This window comes from Ceratotherium simum, chromosome 34, assembly GCF_057802395.1.
Source record: "Ceratotherium simum simum isolate JZ-2026a chromosome 34, ASM5780239v1, whole genome shotgun sequence".
Taxonomy (NCBI): Eukaryota; Metazoa; Chordata; class Mammalia; order Perissodactyla; family Rhinocerotidae; genus Ceratotherium; species Ceratotherium simum.
In genome coordinates, this window is record NC_141933.1 from 23,235,693 (window position 1) to 23,255,841 (window position 20,149).

Below are 20,149 nucleotides of genomic sequence, written 5' to 3' on the forward strand. Positions count from 1 at the left end.
TCCCATGAACTTTCTCAAATGATCCTCTCTCCTCCTCCCCAGGACCCAATTCCTAAAGTGAATCCCAGTTTACAGATGAGGAAACTGAGGCCTCATGCCAATAAGTGGCCCAGCCCAAATCATTCTGACTCCTGGGTCTGACCTACTCCCCACCCATATGACTCACCATCGCTGAAACACACCCCCTGTTAAATGCCACCTGCCATGTCCGCCGCACTCTACAGTTTACAAACATTTTTGTCCATTCATTATCTCCACTGATGACTTGGGCAAGCCTCGGGACTAGGGCAACCCCAGGCTTGGATCCGTGGCCCCATGGGAAGTCAGGCGGCTGGGGCTGTGAGGTCCTAGAAGGAGAAGCTGGTGGCAGGGGGATAGCAGGGAGGCCCCACAGCCAAGCCAGGGGGAGGCAGAGCCTTAATCAGCCATCAGGCATGGGGACCCTTAGCCTCAACCTCTAGGAAACAGTGTCCACATCCTTGACAGCCTGGACCAGCATCCTACCTTTCATTTCTACCTGGAGGCCAAGGAATGGGCTAGAAAGCCTAACTGACCTCTCTTCTGACCCGTGTCCTAGGTGTAAGGCAGCTGGGAATACAGCATCTTCAAGTGAAAAATGGGTCATGAACTGGTTTCCATGTGATTTTGAACTATTCAGATCCTTTTTAAAAGGGGAAAATAATTAACCATTCCCCAAATTGCTGCCGTCATGGAGGTAAGTTAGATTTAGTGAAACAGAATTCCCCAACCAGTTCTCCTTAGTTCATTTGTTCACCATTCATTCATTCATTCAACATTCTTTGAACCCATTCTAGCCAAAAATGACATGACGGGTGATAAGTGGATGGAATGAATACTGTTCAGGGGAGAGGCCCATAACTCTGGTAGAGAAAGGATGTGCAGAAAATTCCAGAAGATGAGGCTTCTGTGCCTCAGAAGTTGCTAGGGAGAAGAAAGAAGGGCTTTTCAGGCAGAAAGCATGGCATGGGCAAAGGAGACATTCCAGAAACCCTCTGGGGCCCCATATTGGCAGGACCCAGCCAGCCCCCCCCCCCCCCAGCTACTTCCCAGAGCTGAGGCCACTGGCACTTTCTGATAAGGTGTCATGATTTCCCTCCTTCCTTTCCAACTGTTGGCTCCCCAATTTGTGGGGCCTTTATTAAAAACACACAGTTAATGGCTAGGAAAGAGGAGGCATTTTTGCCTTCTCTCTCCCCACCCTGAGCCCCACTTCGGCTGGAATGTAGCCATCAAAATAAACATTAAATGCAAAATGCCAGAGCTGAGTTATTACTTGCGAGGGTGCTGGGAGAAAAATTTATAGCAACATTACAGTGTTTTGTTAGAAATCTCTTAATGCACCCAAATGGGAAGGTGTGTGTGTTTTTTATTAAAATGTTACACTCTATAAATCCGATCTGCAGGAAGGACACAGGTGGTGACCCGGGGACTCAGCTGAGGAAGCTGTCACTTCTATCTTTGGGGCCGTCCTGTTCCCTGGCTCTGGGAATCGCCACTCCCCAGCCCTGATCCCTCTCCTCTAACCTCTCTCCTTCCCTGAAAAAAAGCTTGATCTTCCCTCACCACCCCACGAGGAGAAGCCAGAAAGGGGTGTGAAGAACTTTGTGAGACTTCTCGGTCACGCTCAGGGTCTGACTAAAAGTGGTAATTTTCTTAAAAGGCCTCCCTGAGCCCCCACAGGGCCTTTATGAAGTTTGTCTGACTGGGTGAAATTTCCTGTTGATCCATTTTTACAAATTTAGATTCTGGCTGATGCTGCATTTTTCAAGGGCTTCTTTGTAAAAAGGCAACCAGTTTCTGTCTCTAGTCTTCTGTTCTGGAATGTTCTTCCTCAAAAGGGCAGATATCACAGGGGCAGAATGGTGGGTTCATTTTCTCCTTTTAATCATATGTGGGCATGTCCTTCCTTAAAGAGAATTGTGGATCACAGGAGTGATCGCTTTTCTCTACACCTAACAGTGGCATCAAAGGATTCCTTTGTGACGTTTAATCAGAGATTCCAAACCTGAAAAGGAGTTTGGGAGTCCCTCAAGTTGTACGTGAACTTGGTATATGCACCTGTACTGAGTTGAATGGTAGCCCCCCAAAATATCTCCAGGCCCTAACCCCTTCTCCCCAGTACCTGTGAATGTGACTTTATTTGAAAAGAAAAATGTTTTCAGTTTAATTAAGGATCTTAGGGTGAGATGATCCTGGATGCTCCAGGTGGGCCCTAAATCCAATGACAAGTGTCCTTATAAGACACAGAAAAGGAGAAGACACATGAAGATGAAGGCAGAGATTGAAGTAATGAAGCCACAGGGAAAGCCTGGAGCCACCAGGAGCTGGAAAAGGCAAGGAAGGATCTCCCTAGAACACAGCTCTGCCGACATCTTGACTTCAGACTTCCAGCTCCAGAGCTATGAGAGAATAAATATCTGTTCCTGTAAGCAACCAAGTTTGTGGTCATTTGTTAAGAGAGCCCTAGAAAAACTAATACAGCATCTATCTGCATCTTTCCAGGAAGACGGTCCTCAGCTTTCATCAGATTATCAAAGAAGTGGCCTCCTAAAATGGTTAAAAGCCCCTGATGTAAACTGTTGGTGTGAAATTATACATGTGGAGTCCTCACTCCTGCAGGATGAGAATTAGTCGTCCCTATAAGTTGAGTGAGCAGGGCCGTCCAAGACCCTCTACCTGGGCCTGGTTCTCCAGCTCCCTGTCCCGTAATCTCCCGCTCCCTCCTCTTACACACACACCGATCCCCTGGTTCTGAATAAGCACCCCACTCCCACCTCTTTGGCTCCCCATTCCTCTGAAATCAACTTTGCAGATCATCTGGGAAACTGAGGCCTTTTTAAAGGCATTGAAAAGACAGTTGAAAGGGCATCAAGTCCGGGTGTCTAGCTTGCCTGCCTGCACACAGCTCAGGTCTGGGGACAACCTTCAAAAAGGAAAATAGGTCCTTTTGGGGTGATGAAAATGTCCTGGAATGAGACAGAGGTGGTGATGGTACAACATAGCGAATGCACTAAATGCCACTGAATTGTTCACTTTAAAATGGTTAATTTTATGTTATGTGGATTTCACCATTTAAAATAAAAGGAAAATAAGCATCAATTGCTATCCTGGGTGCAATAATTAGCACCGCAATTTTGTGCCCACAACTTCATCCCCAAGAAACTGAAACCGTGTCTGTCGGTTGGCTTGGCAAGGGTATGGGCGAGTTGGGTAAATTATTTTAAAGAAAGCAGATCCTGCAAGGGCTGGATTGACCACACTCGGGGGCGCCAGGGGCCATCGAAGGGCGAGTCACGTGACCTCGGCGGGATGGGGAACTCCGGAAACCTGGCCGCGGGTAAGCCGAACGCGACTGGACACGAGGTCCACACTGAACACGAACTTCGTGTTCCTCCAAGCCTCGCCAAATCTGCCACTGTCCCCCATAAGAATAAGAACTGCAGTCACGGGAGCGCCGACCCACGTGATGTCTACTCCTCGCAACTCTCCTGCAAGATGGCAATCATCACCGCCATGTCTCAGATGCGGAAACTGAGGCACGGAGAGGAGAAATGACTTGCCCAAGATCGCGCCTCCGCAGATCAGGGATCAGCAACCAGTCCTGCCTGGCCCTCGAGCCCGCGCGTTTTCAACTACCCCTTGAAAAACTCGATCCGGACCTGGAAAGGAATTCAACTTAGAGAAAGCAGCGAGGGGTTTCCGCGCCCCTGAGGATGGCCGAGCAGCTGGGAAAAACAGGCTGAGAGAGGAAGCCGGGAGTCCAAGGCCTCCCAGCGCGTCACCGCGCAGATGCAGGGGGGACACCGGGCCGGCTCTCCAGCCAAAGTTCGTTCCACCCGCCAATTCTGGAGGGATTGCCTGTCCCTGGGTGTCTCTGGCGGGCGGCTCCCCTTCGTGGCCTGGCCCCGCTTCCTTTAGTCTCCGAGCCCTTGGGTGAGCATCGAGGGAGGGAGCAGTTGCGCGGATCAGCAGAGGTGCGTGGGGCCCTGAACCCGCAAGCAATAAACGCAGCGAAGGCGCCATCCCAGGGACGACTGAAGCCCGGCTCCTGGGACCCCGCCTCTGCTCCCCGGTGGCGGCCCAAGCCATGCGCGAGGTTATAAATTTGGTTGTTTCTTTTATCTCATCAGCTGCCTTTTTGGTTTTCCAAGTCGATTCGCTCCGGTCCTGGGCGACCCGCGAGCGCGCGCTGTAGGTTCCCAAAGGGCTAGGGGTTGGAGAACCACGGGGATGCGCCGCGCTTCTGCCCTTAGCGCGGCAGTCCGGGTCCCAGCTCACCACCCCCCTCGGCTCTGGGCGGAGAGGTCGAATGTAGGAGAAGTGTCCTCAGTCCGCCCGCCCTCAGCTGTGCGCTCTGGGCCGGGCTCCGGGCGTGCCGGGGGGAGTGCGGCGAGGCCAGCTGTGCGCCCACAGGTTCCAGAGAGGGAAGGACCGCAGGCGGGTGGGAGAGAGAGGGTCGAGGTCAGGCCACGGGCGTTCTCTGATACTGCCGGAAGGAGCGGGTAGGGGAGGTTGGGAGGCAGCTAATGAGAGCAGGAGGCAATAGAAATATCATCACCCCCACCACTTACTAAGCGCCTACTATGTGCCAGGCACTGTGCCAAGCGCCCTTTGTAGCTGTCTCTCCTGTCTCCGGCGTCTGGGGTTACTCAAGTACTTCTCCCGCATTCCCCTCCGCCCTGCCCTCCCCACAACCCCCATCCTCCCAGCCTCCTCCCTGTCAATCACAAGCCTCGGGATTATGCGGATCAGAATGTGCGCTGCGGCCGCCTCCTACGACAGGTGCTGGGGCCAGGACCCCTCCCTCTCGAGGCAGGCGGCGGGGCAGGCCTGCGGGGGAGGGGTGCAGGCAGAGGGCGCTAACACCAGACCCCCGCCCCCGTCCGTGAGGCCCCGGCACGCTGTGGCTGCGGGGACAGACGAGAGGACACTAGGCCTGAGAGCGGGGAGCCCTAAGCTCTAGAGTCAACCTGACCTCCTGCTCCCAGTGTGACTCTGGGAAAGGGGCGTCGCCTCTCGGGTTTCCATTTCCCCGGCTGTGAAACAGGGGTGTAGAGGCCCTTGTATACAGGACAGTGATGAGTTTGCAAAGAGAAGCAATAGATGTGAAGGCGCTGCTGCTTCCAGTGCAAGGTGGGATGGAGCCGGGAGCTGGAGGGCAGCAGCGACCCTCCTCCCTTAAAACCTCCCCCCACACCCTCCGCACACCCCCACCTCCTGCACCACAGACAGGAAGGACGGGACTGTGGGAGCCACCAGTTCCTTTGGTCTCTTCCTGCCTGGTGCTTTGAGAGGACCGGACCCAGGGACGAGCTGTGGTGAGGAGCATGAAGCTGACCCCTTTTCCTAACGATGAAGGGCAGGAGCCCCAACTGGCCGTTTCTGTTTCTTTAAGGCTAGGCTGTGATGTTCAAAATAGCAGTCTCCCATATGGAAAGGAGGTGATTATTGCTGTTACTAGAATATACCTTAAGTGAGCATCATCTCATTTAATCCTTCCAGCTATCCTATGAAATGGGTACTATTCTTAGCCCCATTGTACAGAAGAGGAAACTGAGGCCCATGAAAGAAGTCACTTAGTCCCCGTTACACAGCCCAAAAGTGGCAGAACTGGGATTCAAACCTGAATCTAAAGCTGGGCTCTTGACCACACATGGAATAGCTGTGGGGACATTCTGCTGCCTCCTCCCTTCCCCCCTTCCAGCCCCGGAGGCCTCCCCACTGCCTGAGACACACTCCCCAGCCCAGCTCTGTCCCAGAGAGAATCCAGAAGCCCCCTCCCACCATCCAAGAGGACCACACTGGGGGAGAGGGGAGCTTTGGAACCGGAGTCAACGCAGCTGCCACTGGCAGCCCACAAACCCTCAGGGCTGAGGGAGGGGAGAGGGGACCAGTGAAACCTTAGAGGAGAAGGACTCTTGGAGGCAATGGCTCCGAAGTTGTGGGAGAGGAGAAAAGGGAATTATGGGCCATGCTTCCCCCAGTGATGGGAGCAGAGTGAAGTCAGGGTGCTGAGGGAATGTGGATGCGCTGGTGGGCTCTGGGGACTGTTGGAGAGGAGAGGAGTGGGGAAAGGAGGGGACGGTGGGGAGTGCCCACAGTTGAGCTCAGGGGTCCCCAGCAGGAGAGAATCAGGAGGCCAGTCCTTTCCTGCCTCTGTAGAAGCCTGTCCCTTCACCTCTCCTGGCTCTGGTTTGGTTTTTTGGGTGCTGGGATGGAAAGACCACCCCTTACTAGACAGGAGTGCCACAGACCCGGAGAGACCCGCTGGTCTGTCAGCTGAGCAGTCCCAGGCCAGGTGTGTAGACCTCTCCGTTGCAGAGTGAAAGGGTGTGTGGGGAGGAAGAGGGTGAAGTGCAGGTCTGAGGGACCAGAGAAGACTTTGAGGAGAGTCCTGTTTTGTCCCAATGGGCCAGCTCTGCCCAGACCAGTAGGGTTTAACCTTATGGGGGTAGAGACTCCTTTGAGACCTGTCGAAAGTTGTGAACCCTTGCCCCAGAGACAGGCACATGCAGACACACAGTGTGAGGGCGCCCTCAGATCCGCCTGGCCATCAGCACTCCTTTCCCTCCATTGCTGAAGCCTCCATCTCCCCATCGGAGAAAGGGGTAGAAAGCGGGTAGAAAGGTCCTACATGCTTCCCTGGAACTAAGGCTGAGCAAGGGCAGATCCTCCCTCTGGGCATCTCAAGAAACTGAGACTTCATTTCTGTGTCCAGAAGGTGCCTCAGGACCCCTGTACCTGTGAGGTGGTGTTTGGGGGTCTCCATCTTCCCACGGCCAATCCTGTCCAGGCACCTTTTGAAATCTTAGAGGACTGGCTTCCAGGAGAGAAGGGAGGAGGGGAAGACAAGAAGGGACAGGGGCTTCGTCCAAACACCTGGCTGGGGGTTTGACTAATGACGTTTGGGAATTATCTGTGGATTTAAATTATCTGTGTTCTCCTGGGCTGTAACCGATACACAAAGGGGGCACCGGCTCCGACCCCCGAGGAGCACTTCTGGCTCCGACAACTTCCTCTCCGGATCAAGGATTAAGGCGGTCGGCGCTAGCGGAGTGGAGACCTCGTCTCATGAGCTTTCCCGCTGGGTTTTCCATGGCGCTCGCCAGACCCCAGCCCTCGCAACTCTGTCCCTGCCCTGCGCTCTTTGCCTTGCCCTTGCGAAGGGAGCGGAGGGCAGGGGACCAGGTCTGAGCCTTCAGACGGGAGCCCCAGCCCCGCGCGGAAAAGTACCAGTGCCCCGCGCGCCGAGAGCGGGAGCCAGATCCCGGCAGCGCATCTGGGCGAGGGGGCAAAGGCGTGCGTTCCAGCGGGGTTGGTCGTTTTGCGAAACCTCCGTCCCTCCCGCTTTGTACTTCATTGATGCTCAAGACCGAACAGTGTGTGAGCGACTAGAGCTCTCTCCAACGCCTCCTCGTTCATCCCGCACCTCGGGAGTTCGCGCTATTCCCTGATTCGTGGAGATATGTCCCTGAACGCAGGCTTCCTTTTGACTCCCTCGCTCCTGGGCCTTATTAAACATAATGTGGGAGGCGGGGAAGGTAGATGCTCTCTAGGGCCTCTCCCAGCGCTGAATTCCCAAGCGGCTGCCAGCCAGGAGCCGGCGGGGCGCCGGGCTCCGGGAATGGCTCAGACCTAAACTCGAGGGTGTGAGGTGGAAGCCGTGGGAGGAGACGCAGCGCGGGCCACGCGGCGCTCCCGGGGCGCTGCTAGCCAGGTCTGGGCCCTGTCCTATGCCCCTTCCCGCCAGGTCCCCCCTCGGGCTCGAGGCGCCTAGGCGACCCCCGCTCCTCCCGCAGGGCAGCGGGGCTGCCTTGGGTCCTGCGCCCACACTCGCCGCGGCATCGAAGCGCCTGGAGAACCTCGGTGGGGCAGTACCTGCCTCCATCCGACAGACAGGGGGCGCGGGCGGCCCGAGGGCAGCGCGGGCGCGGGAGCAGAGCGCGGGAAGGTGCCTGGGGTCCGCATTCCGGGGAGACTGGGCTGGGAGGCTGGGTGAGGTGGCGAGCGCTGGCGCCGATTTCGGGGCCTCGGCCTCCGCCCCGCAGAGGGCACGGTGGGTCGGCGCGCGCGGCCGGGGCTGGCGAGCGGTCCGAGTCCCTGGCCGGATTCGCCGCTCTCGCGCCCGCGCCGGCGGCACTGGAGAAGTGGGAGCTGCTCTGTGCGCCCCGCAGGCCGGCGGAGATCAGGAACCTCGCGACCCGCCGATCCCCAGAGATCTCTGAGAGCTGGGTTTGATTGCAGAGATCACGGAGAACACATGGTGGTTAGGAGCGTGGGTTGTGGTGTGAGATCCCCTGAGTTCGATTCCCAAGTCCTCTGCTTTGGTGTGTGACCGTAAGCCATTGCCTCACTCCTCTGCACTTCTATTTTTTTTATTCATTGTAAAATGAGGATAATAGTACCCCCACAGGGCCATTGTGAGGACTGCAAAGATCTTCACGTGCAAGAGCTTGACTTGTAACGTTTGTCCAACACATGATTGCTAAGATTATGTTGTTATATCCAGAGTGTGAGGTCTGAGTTCAGGGGTCTGCAGAGCAAGAGGGTTCCTGCCCAAGATTTATATCATTTCTGGCCTCCCTGATTTATATCCTGACACTCCCCCCCACCCCCGTGCAGGTGTCCAAAACGTCATTGTATCCTCCCCAAACTTCTTTGTTACCTCCTACCATTTACACAGGAGCAACTTCCAGCCAAGTAGCATACGGGACTTGCTGAGATGGGTATGGCCCCCATTTTACTCACACTTGGGACAGTCAGGCGAGGTCACACAGAAGATAAAAGGGACTGCCCCCCCCCACAGCTCCACTATTTCTCCAGTGGGGGGCGGGAGTGGAGGGACCTCACATCAAAGGGGGTGGCTCCAAGTCTGTTCTTCCCTTTGAAAGAAAGATGTGGCTTCCCCTCATCAGGGACCTTCTAAGGGGCTCAGTGCCCCACCCTTGGCCTCAAGCAGTCCAGCCCTGAGCCACAGGGACTGGGCAGTCACCCTCCGGACCTGGGGCAGTGCTCCCCGGCTATTCATTCGTTCATTTATTCATTCATTGTTTTATTTGCTTGTTCGTCATTCACTCAAAAGACATTATTGAGCGGTGCTATGTGCCAAGTACTGTACTTGCTGCTGGGGAGACAGGAGCCGTGGACTGGCATTCTAGCAGGAAGACAGGCAATGAGACATGTAAATCAGCAAATGTGGGAGGTAACGTCAGATCAGGATGGACGCTATGGAGGAAATATCAGGTGGATGTGACAGAGCAGTAGGGAGAGTGGTGAGGAAGGCCTCCCAGAGGAGGTGACACTGGACACTTGGCCTTGACAAAGAAAGACTGTTCTTCACCACTTCCCCTTCGCCTGCTGTGTTGGAGTCCCCTGAAGAAGTGGGAAGCCACTTCCAGGAGAGCTGATCGGGAGAGGCAAACGGAGGGAGAGGATGGCAGCCAGGGATGTGCCTACCAAGGGGTGGGGGTGCAGGACTTGAAGCAGACCCCACCTAGTACGCTGTGAAGTAACCGGAAATGCAGAGATAGGCCAGGCATGCCAGGGGTGTCTGGAGGAGATTGGAGACAAACCGCAAGCCACAGGGAGCCTCTGCTGCTGGAGAGCAGAGGCAGGGGCCAGAACCGGGCTTCAGTGTCCTCGGCTGGCCAAATGGCTGGAAGGGTGCCCTACACCCCCAGGGAGGAACTGGATGAGAATGGCTCGGCTGAGCTCGGCTCAGCTATGGGTGGAGGGATGGACGGATGGATGAATGGAAGGATGAGCCGATGGATGAGCAAATGATCGAACACACACAGAAATAACCAGCTACACTTCTTAGCATTCTCCCCGAAAGATGTATTCGAAGGGACTTAGGAGAGAGAGTCCGTGGCAGTTTGCATAAGGTAAAGGACATGCCCAGAATGTTCTCACAAGGTCACAAGCAAACCCACACTCACTTCCTCACTTGCAGGCACACACTTGCTCTGAGCCCATGTATAACGTACAATGTAGAAAGGTAGAGGACCCTCATGCTGGTTTCCAGGACGCACGACCCCAGCACACAGGAGAAATGCCGGGTGAGGACATCAAATGCTGTGCCCTGAGTGCCTTGGGTCTGAAATTCCCAGAGTGGCCAGGAAAAGGTCAAATAATGAGGCAGTAATTAAACAGGTAATAAAAGAGTGGGGTGGGTAGGCGGTGAGAGGCAGCGCTCAAAGAAAGATTCCTGGATGGCCGCTGGGTTTTCCTTGCATCGAGAGCTTGCAGCAGCGCAGAAGTTACTGGAGAATATCGTGTAATTGCAATTGTACCTGTCTTGGGGTGGTTCCTCCCCTCCCCAACCCCATGCATTTTGCTTATCATCGTCTTCCTCTTGTGCCTAGACCTGGAATCGGAGGAGGGGGAGAAGTGGAGAGGTTGTTATCACCTTCTAGGTGTTTGCAGGCAGCTTCTGGGCGCATGGACCGGGGGAGCCTCCCGCCTTGGAACTCCTTGGCAAAAATTAGCCTTTAAGCCCCCGGACCACACAGCATCTTCATTCATTCATTCAACAGACATTTTAAGAGCACCTACACTGTGCCAAGCCCTGCGGTGAACAAGACAGGCCTGGCCCTGCTCTGGGAGAACTCGCTGTTGTCGTGCAGCAGGGGAGAGGCCTGGCGCACTTCAACTTTGTCTCAACTTTGTCGCTTGATTTAGGAAGAAGGGGAGGGAGAGCAACCGGCTGTCCTTGGTCGAGGAAACCAAAGAGGCTGGTGCCTGGCTGGGCAGTGGAAGGAACCTCGGGTCCAACAGCCCTGGCTTTAATATTGTATTCCACAAATATCTGTGGGGCGCCACACTGGGCTGCCCTCCGGGAACCTCTGACTAGTGAGGTCGAGATGAACACCAACCCTGAAACCAGACAACCACGAAGTTCAGTATGGAGTACCAAATCAGCTGGGAGAGATGGAAGGCTTCCTGGAGGAAGGGACTCTAGGCTGCACCCCAAATCGTTAGCAAGACAAAAGTGCAGGGGTGAGACTGGGGAATTCCGGGTAGAGGAAACCTCTACCATAAGGTGCACCGGCAGAACCTGGCAGGTTCTAAGAACTGAAAGAAACTTCGGCCGGATGGGGGCATTGGTGATGATGACAGGCTCATCCACTTTTTGCTTTCTGAGGTTGAAAAATTAGTTGGTTTCTTTGAGTTTCAGTCTACCCATCTGCAAAATGGGTATGACAAGGCGAGCGTTGCCAGGTTGTTGGGAGGGGCTGGGGGAATGACCTGTGGATGACTTCCGGCACCACAGGCGCTCGATAAATAGAAGAACCTCACGTGGCTTAGGTCTGCGGGCCAGAACGTGGGTCCCGATGGGTGGCGGGGGAGGGGTTCGGGCCTGCGCACCCCTGGCCGCGGTTTTCGGAATATCTTTATTAACCAGCACTTCAAGGTAAGCCGCGATGGAAACCAGATGTGCGATCGCGCAGTCAGCGGCAGAGCAAGGAGCAGAGATACCAAGGGAGGGCGGTGGGGGTGAGGATTAGCCCGGATGAGGTTGGGGGGAGAAGCGCGACCCCCCATATATTTTTTCTTTGGGAGACCTTAGGTGCAGAAGATCGATTTCTGACCCACATTTCTGGGTTCAGGGCACTCGGGCCCTCTCATTCTACTTCGCCCCTTCACCTCTCATCTCACTCCCAGCCTCCCTGGAGGGACGTCCTCGATCCACGGATTTTCCCTGCAGTTAATCGAGGGTTGCTCGAACTGGTCTCCTTCAAATAGAGTCATTCTGGAGTCGGAGACCCGTTTCCTCTGTTCTTTGCGTTTCGCTTGTCGGCAACGCCATCGCGGGACCGAGGAGGGACTAGCCTCGGCCAGGTGACCGCACCTCTCTGAGCCTCAGTTTGCTCATCGGAAAACTGGGGACCCCAACCTCCACCACTCACGGTTGTTGCGAGGCGCAGTGATGACTACCCGAGTGACAGGGGCTTGACGCACCGTGCAAGCTCTTCTTCCTGGCTGTGGCCGTCCCCGGACCCTGACGCGTGTCGGTGAGGGAAACCACAGCCCGTCGAATCCAAGCCATTCGTTTAACAGTCGGGGACAGAGAGGCTAGAGAGAGAAGAGACCGCCTCGGCCCGCCCCGAGCAGTGAGCAGGTGACAGCGCGACGATGGGGCGCGGCCAGCGGGTCTCCAAGCTCCTTACTCTCAGCCCCACCAGCCAGAAGATGCCCTCGGCTGGGCGCAGGGCTCTGGCCCGGGAGGAGAGAGGAGGGGAGGGGGCAGCGCTCTAAAGCTTCTGAAGCCTGGCCCAGCCGGGGGCCTCTCCAGCGGTGGAGCGAACACAGGCCCCTCCGCACCCCTACCCAGCGCCCTTACAGGGGTGGGAGATAGCTAACAACACGTGAAAGTGGCCGTGCACAGAGCGACTGCAGCGGGTCTGTGTTAATTTCATGGAGGAACCGAGAATGGGGAAGAGGAATTGAAAACAGAGGAAAAGGCACCAGGGGGAAGGCCCGCAGCTGCGCGGCCAAATTCGCGCGGAAGGGTCCAAACGACTCGCTTGCACACGGCGGCTAGCGGCCCGTCGGACTCCGACTGTAAAAACCTGTCAGGTTTTCTCCTTTTAATCTGTCACTCAAGTTTTGCATGCCCCACTGCCCTAGGCCCAAGTTGGACCGGCCAATTTTCCGCCTCGGGAGCCCTGGGGGTCCTGACATTCCCCGGCCCCGCCTATAATCGGAAAGGCCCTCGGGCGCCTCCGGGTTGACTCCCCTGAGAGAAAGTTAGTAGCATCTCCCTAGAGAGAGGAAAGGGGGGGCTGGGGCGGGTGGAGGGAGAGGAGAGAGAGAGGAGGGAGGGGAGAAGGAAGGAGAGAGTCAGGAAAAAAAAATCTCTTTTTTTCCGCTTCAAAACCTTACGAGGGTTTGGGAGATCTGGTCAACTTTCCGAAACATCTGAATCTTTTTACAGCCCTCCGTTCTTTCCCTGGGCCAGCTGTGGGGAGGGAGAAGGGTGGAGGGACGAGAGAGAGAGAGAGAGAGAGAGAGAGAGAGCGAGAGGAGGAGGAGGGAGGGAGGGAGGGAGGGAGGGAGGGAGACAGGCGTGGAGGGGAGGAGGGAGAGCTAGCAGGCTGGCGCGGAGCGCACAGCCACCGCCTCCTCGCCTCTCCAAACTCCCGGCCAAGGCGCGCGGTGGCGTCCTCGCGCTCTCGCTCGCGCCCCCGCCCGTCGCCCGCGCAAGCCAGGCATGAATGCTGAGACTTGCGTCTCTTACTGCGAGTCGCCGGCTGCTGCCATGGACGCCTACTACAGCCCGGTGTCGCAGAGCCGGGAGGGCTCGTCGCCTTTTAGGGCATACCCCGGCGGCGATAAGTTCGGCACAACTTTCCTGTCGGCCGCCGCCAAAGGGCAGGGATTCGGGGACGCCAAGAGCCGGGCCCGCTACGGCGCGGGGCAGCAGGACCTGGCGGCACCCCTGGAGAGTGGCGCCGGGGCGCGGGGCTCCTTTAACAAGTTCCAGCCCCAACCCCAGCCGCCGGCCCCGCCGCCGTCGCAGCCGCAGCCCCAGCCGCCCGCGCAGCAACCGCATCTCTACTTGCAGCGAGGCGCCTGCAAGACGCCCCCGGACGGCAGCCTCAAACTCCAGGAAGGCAGCGGCGGCCACAACGCGGCCTTGCAGGTCCCCTGCTACGGTGAGTGCACGTGTGGGTCCCTCGGGGCTGGGGCCACTAGGGCCCGTGCCTTCGGCACCCCTGAAACCCATTCGGCGTGCGAGAGGCAGGAGTGGTGGGCAGGGGAGGCGCGAGGCCGAGCAGCGGGTGACTCCGGGTCGGAAAATGGGGATCGACTGCTCCGAGGGAAGATGCGCCCTGCCCCCTGCAGATCCCCCGGGCAAGGGCGCGGAGCGTTTTGGCTATTCAGCTCCAGCTGGAGTTTGTTTCTCCCCCTCTTTGCGGTTTCCCCAAACTACTCTCTGCGCGCTGCCCGCGAGGTCGGCTTGGAAGCGGATACTTCGCACCGGCTCAGGGCGCGCGGCGGGGAACAGCCGCGGCGCAGCGCTCGGGCACGGTGCTCCGGGGCTGCCGAGGCCTCCCTCCCCGCCGGCTTGGAGGCTCCTCGGGTGGCGCCGCAGGTGGGAGCATCGCAGGTGCGGAGCCCGGTTGGGACCCCGGACGTTAGCCGGCGGAGCGCGCCCCGGACGCCGTGAAACAGGGGCGCCGCATGGGTGCGGGTCCAGAGACGCCGGGGGCCGCGGAAGACCCGAGTCCGGGAGCCCAGAGCGCAGCTCGCAGCGAGGAGGCCGGCCGGCCGAAGTCCCGAGCGTGTCTCCGCCGGCGAGCCTGGGAGACGGCCGGCCTCGGAACAAAGGTGTGGGACCGACCCCGCAGGGAGGCAGCAAGCCGCGGAGTTCCAGGCGGCGCGGAGCTTCGGAAAAAGGGAGGGTTCTGGGTCCTGATTTGGGCCCACAGAGAACCCGAGGCCTAAATGACCTCCAAGCCCCCTTGAACGTGGCTCCAGGACGCAGGCCTGGGCCCCCAGAGCACGGCAACCGGAGTGGAGGGGAGAGCTTCTCAAGGACGGCCTGAGGCCAGAGCAGCTCGGGAGGCTAGTCTTTCTCTTCCACAGAATCGGGACTGGTGAGCCCCAAGCTGGCAGGGAGAGAAACTGAGAAGGGAGGGAAAAATCTCTAGGCTAGGAGCCCTGGCCTGCAGGCAGGGCCCTGGAGATGAGCTGGTTCTGACAGGGCAATGGCTTTGAGAGACACCAGGCCTGAGGACAGAGGTGGGCCATGGAGGCTTTGGTGGCTGGAAAAACCTTAAGAAAACAGCCCATCGCACTTGCTTACACTCAAACTGGCGCTCCCACAGGCTCAGAATTAGTTCATTAGGAGGTGTTAACACAGACATTCACACAACCATACACTTGTCTACACTTGCATTCTACACACACACATGCTCTTTTTCATGAGCCAACGTGGTCACACACCAAGTACACTCACTCATGTGGCCTTGAGCAGAGCCACACTCCCCCAAAGCCACAGGCCGGGACTGAGAGCGGATTTAGAAAGATCCGGTGGCTTTCCCCACTTCCTGCACCTTTCCTCTCCACCTTCCTGTTGGAGTGAGATCAGGTGCTCAGATCACAGACACTCAGGGCTCCACACAGGTGCTCCGGCCACACTGGGACAGTGGGGCTCTCAGCCCTGTGCTCATCCACCGGCCTGTCACTTGGGACTATTAGGTGAGAGCCAGTCACAGACTGGGGGACCCACAGAAGTTCACTGTGCAAAGCCAGGGGACTCATGGATTTTTTTTCCCACTGCACTGGATTGTCATGTTTTAAAGAAATTCTCCAGTGAGGCTTCTGACGAGGCCAAGATATTAGGCAAGGAGAGATTCCCAGCTGCTTCAACCTGTCGTTTGCAAGATGCCTTCAGGTCCAGAGGGAAAGGGGAAAGGGCTGGCTCCCTCTGAGCACCCTCTCTGAGGCCTGCTGCCCCCCCACAGCCAGCCTGGCCCTTTAGCATTAGCCATGGGGGCAACCCACAGTGTGACCTGAGAGCAAGCAACTCCTCTAAACCCCCATTTCTTCATCCGCATCACGGGGACATAAGAGTAGGGCTCATTGGGAGGTAAATGTTCCCCCAGCGAGAGAGCAAGAGTCTAGCCTGCCCTTCTCCACGTTTCTATCATCGGCCTCTGTGCTGTTGGGAACCTGTAAGCGCCCAATTCTGAGGACAGAGCAGGCCCCTGGCCCTGCTCTGGGCAGAGCCAGAAGCTGCAGGTTGGGACAAAAGGCAGCCTGGAATCACCCACAGGGCCTGGCTCCTCTGCTGCCCAAGATGGAGGCGCTGCTCAGGGCAAAGCCACAAAACGCAAACAGCTCTGTTTATGCTTTTCTTTCCCTTGGCAGCTGAGTTTCCCTGGCTAGGGGGAGATTTCTGGCTCTTGCCCCAAAAAGATTAGGCACATTAGGTTCAAGATGAGGAAACCCAGGCCCCAAGCGGCAAGGCTGTGCCCTTTACAGAGGCAGCTGGGAGGAGGGCCCTTGGAGTTGGCTTTCTACATGGCCAGCAAGCAGGGAAACTGAGGCACACATCGACAGCGGTTCTCTCCCACACTTCTGAGAGTGTACTCAAAAGGGGGAAAATGGGATGCAAGGAAGAAGCCTCGGGATGTTCCCAGGAACTCGGGGAAAGGCGGAGGCAGACACCACCCGGCCGCTCAGCTCGGCCCCTGCTGATCTCTGTTCCCACCGCAGGTAGCTTCCAGCTCACTACCTCCTGTCCAGCTCTGTTGGTCTCGGGGCCGGAAGCCAGTCTCTCCATCTGCGTAACTACACCGAGCGAGAGGTGAGGCTCCGAGGCCTCCTCCCGGACCTCAGCCCTGGGGAGCCACTCAGTCCAAGCGCCCCTCGGCCAGTGAGGTGTGGGTCTTGGGGGGGGTGCGCCAGGGCCCCGTCGAGGAGCGCGGGGTGGGGGAAGCCGCTTGGAGTCTCCGCCAGCCGGGCCTTCTGGGAGTTGGCAAAAGAGATGAGAAATCCCCCCAGGCTGCAGGCATCCCTACCACCCCTTCCCGGGCCCCCGTTTCCCCATCAGTACTGAAAGAGCACCGAACGAATGAGATGACTCCGCAGTCCCCACTGGGTGCAGGGATATTCGCGTTTTTACGAAAGAGCCCCACCGGGTTCTCGCCTGCCGCAATCCCGACCCGCCACGCTCCGCGTCCACACTTTGGCCTTCCGAAGTCCTTGCCCATCCCCTCCCGTCCTTGTCCCCGTGGACCCCAGGAGACATGCCAGGTCGCAGACCCGACGCTTCGCAGCGGCACCAAGAGCTTCCTCGCCGCCTGGCCCCCAAACTTCGTGCCGACTCCCGGAGCCGCCGCCAGCGCGCCAGGCCTCGGCCATGCACCCCGGGACGCTTCGGGGAGCAGCCCTGCCACCTCTTCTCTTTCGCTTTCGATTCGGTGCACGCAGGTTTTCGTTGCAAGCCGACGGCTACCTTCCCATCCGCCGGCCCCGGAAGGCAGCGCCCCCAGCGCGGAGGTCTGGGGAGACGCCGGCCGGCCGGAAACCCCTGGGGCGCCGCCGCGGGGCTGGTCCTGATCTGTCGAATTAGACGCAGTGTTTGAACGCTAGGGACGTGTATTTCCCCTCACCGACACAATCTACACACCACAAAACGTGTAAACTCCGCCCAGCTCGTATTGGAATTTAGTCAAAGAACTGGAGTGTGTTTTTGTATAAGAGGAACCCCCCAAAAGACAGCGAGAAACGGAGACGCGGGCAGAAGCAGGAAGAGCCCGTGGGAGATTTTGGGGTGATCGAGGGAAAACCCGAGCCTGGGAGCTGCGATGTCGCCGACCCCGCCACCCCCACCAATATTTTTTGTGGGGAGGGGGAAGGAGGATGCTTTTAATTTTTCGCTGTGTTAATGTCCCTAGCAGCCAGCTTGCTCCAAAAGTCCGGGCTAAACACACACGTTCTTAAATAGAAAAACAGAAGGCCTGGGTTAAAGGTTTAGTATTATTTTCAATCGGTCGATTTGCACAAAGTTTTCTTTATTATAATTTACATACAGTGAAGTACACAGCTAAGTGGCAAGTTCGAAGAATTGTTATGTCTGTGCACGCTCGTATAACTACTACCTGGATCAAGATAAGACCATTTACGTGTTGTATATGTACACGAAAACTTTGGGGAGAAAATCTTGTAAGTTGTTTTAAGAAAATTTCGGAAGAGACTTAGGAGACCCACCCCCCATTCCACTGCCACCCCCTGTTCCCGACGATGCTGTTTCTGGAGTAGGGTGACTCTGTGCGCCCGGGCATGTGCGCGGTCCGGACTCTAAAGCGAGGTTACTACGGGCTGCGCCAGGACCCTCGCCGCGGCCGCCGGGCTGTCCCGGAGTCGCCGAAGCCCTGAGCCGTTTGCGCCGCAAAGCGCGGTCGCGGTAGGAAAACAAGTTGAAAATACCATACGTAAAATTTCGCCAAAATCCTGGCGCCTTTCGTTTTGGAGAGCAGCTGGGCGCCCTTTTCCTCGGTCTCCGTCCGTTTCTCTCTTCCCGCAGCCCTGCGCGCGGCTTTGTTTTGGTGGCCAGTTGAAATATGAAATGGAAATTCAGCGGCCTTTGCAGCTCCGGGGGTGAGGGAAGGTTGGAGTCCCGCGCGTTTGTCGGGGGTTCAGGCTCCTCCGCTGACCCCTGGACCAGTGTGCCCGAAGCAGCAGGCGGGGAAAGGAGGGGAAAACTCCCGCAGCTCCGCGGCATCGGATGGGGGAATGGGGAGGCCGCGCTCGAGCGGTGCGCCTTTCGCTGCAAGGGAAGGGGAGTTGCGGGTGGAGACTCCGAGGCTCGGCGGGAGAGAGCTCCTTGCACCCGGGGCCTCAGCGTCCTCGCTCCCAGGACCCCCGCTCAGGATGCCAAAGGACCTAGGCCCAGCACTGCTTTGGATGGGGCGGTGAGGGCACGGTCCTGCGTAGGGTCGCCGCCTGCTAGGCGCCACCTGGCCACGTGCTCCCACAGCTACGGGTTTTCCCAGACCTTGCTAAACGGTTCTGCGCCTCCCTCAATAGGGTGACAAGGCGAGTCATCAGATTGGAAAACCAAGACGGCGAGGCCCCGGCAACCTGGTGGTATCGCCCAGAGAATTCAGAGAGCTAAGGGTCCCCTCTAGCTCAGGGCCGTGGGCACCACCCGCCGTCGGCAGGTCCCGACTAGACAGTGAGAAGAGGCCCTTCTTTAAACAAGGCCCTTTTGGGGAAAGAGAGATACCTCTCTCGGCCAGCAAGCTCTCCCAGCCGCAGCGGAGATCAGAGTTACTGGTGGCCCCCAGGGACCTTCCCTCCAGAGGTGCAGCCCTGCACCTTCTTCTCTTGCCTACAGACGTGCAAATGGGCGACACCCCCACCTCCATTCAAGATGCCCCTTCCTCACCCAGTAGAGGGGAGCGGAGTAACCTGGGAGCAGCAAATGCCGCGCTGCCTGGAAGCTAGGCTCCCCAGAAAGGCTGACTCAATGGAGCAATGGAAACCTCCAGTGGGTCCAGGGGGGTGTCGCGGGGGCCCCAGACGCACCAGACACGCCCATCCTCCCCTCGCCCCCAGCGCGTTCTGTAGCCTTAGCAAAGACCCTCTTCTCCACCCCATCCCAAGCCGCACCGCCAGCACCAAGGAGGAGAGGGAGGAGTGGAAAGGGAGTAGTGGCTTGGCGGAGAGAAAAAGAGATCCGAAAAGGGGAGGCTCAGGGGAGCGAAAGGCCGGGGAGTGGGGTGGCGATGTGAGGCAGCGAACAGTTTCGGATTCTGGCTCCAGAGGCAGCTGGAAGGGTCACCATGGCAGCTCCGTTGCACCCGGAGTGCCTTTCTGGAGAGGAGGGTTCCTGGGAGATACTGGCGGGGTGTGTGTGTGTAAGAGGCGCCACCACCCGCCAAGTACCTGTCTTTCTCTGCGACCTCGCCGCGTGTACTTGGGGCCGCACGGTCGGTCAGGGCTGCGGGGCGCGGGCGCCGCTGCTCATTCGAGAGAGCGTGCCGGTGCGCATTTCAGCGGATTCTTAAAGTAGATTGTCTTGGAGCGGATTCTCCTTTCAAACTGGGCGCCGCCAGCCTGGGCGCCGGCCCCAAGTACCTTGCAGATGGACTGCCGGCGACCCTGGTCGGAGCAAAGCAGCTGGTTCTCCGTGCGCTCCGAGCGCCGTGGCGGAGAAGATGGAGAGGCTGTGGAAGGTTTGAGCCGCGATGCTAAGATCCAGCTTGGCACACGTGCGGGGCAGGGCGCACAGTCCAGGTATAGATCGCAGCGGGAATCCACCGCTGTGTTCTCTACTGCCTGCACGGCCTTAAGGAGGTCCCTTCCGCTTCCCTTTCTGGGTTCCAGTTTTACCTCTGTGAAATTCGGGAGTTTGGACAATTTCCAAAGGCCCTCGAGGTGTTCCTGTGCCGGTAGCACTCTAGACTCGCCTACACCCAGTTTCCCTGCCCTCCCCACCTTTACACACATTTTTGTCCGGGAGAAACTGGGTAGAGTGGGCGGAAAAGGCTCCCCGGGAAGCGGAAATAGGTCCTGAGGGTTCCCTGGGGTGTGCTGCTGCGCGCAGGGACCAAGTGGGCAGCGGTCCCAGGACCAAGTGGGCTAGCGGTCCTGGAGGGCCGCTGCTGAA

The 20,149-nt window shown here is 57.8% G+C and overlaps 1 protein-coding gene across 1 annotated transcript in view; it reads left to right on the forward strand.

Annotated features, from left to right (window-relative positions):
• Window positions 1-13,234: 13,234 nt before the first annotated feature.
• Window positions 13,235-20,149, forward strand: part of ALX4 (ALX homeobox 4) — a 41,009-nt gene continuing 34,094 nt past the window's right edge. Inside the window, exon 1 of the mRNA XM_014792465.2 lies at window positions 13,235-13,679. Coding sequence (XP_014647951.2) covers window positions 13,235-13,679 — 445 coding nt within the window. The remainder of the gene's footprint in view (window positions 13,680-20,149) is intronic.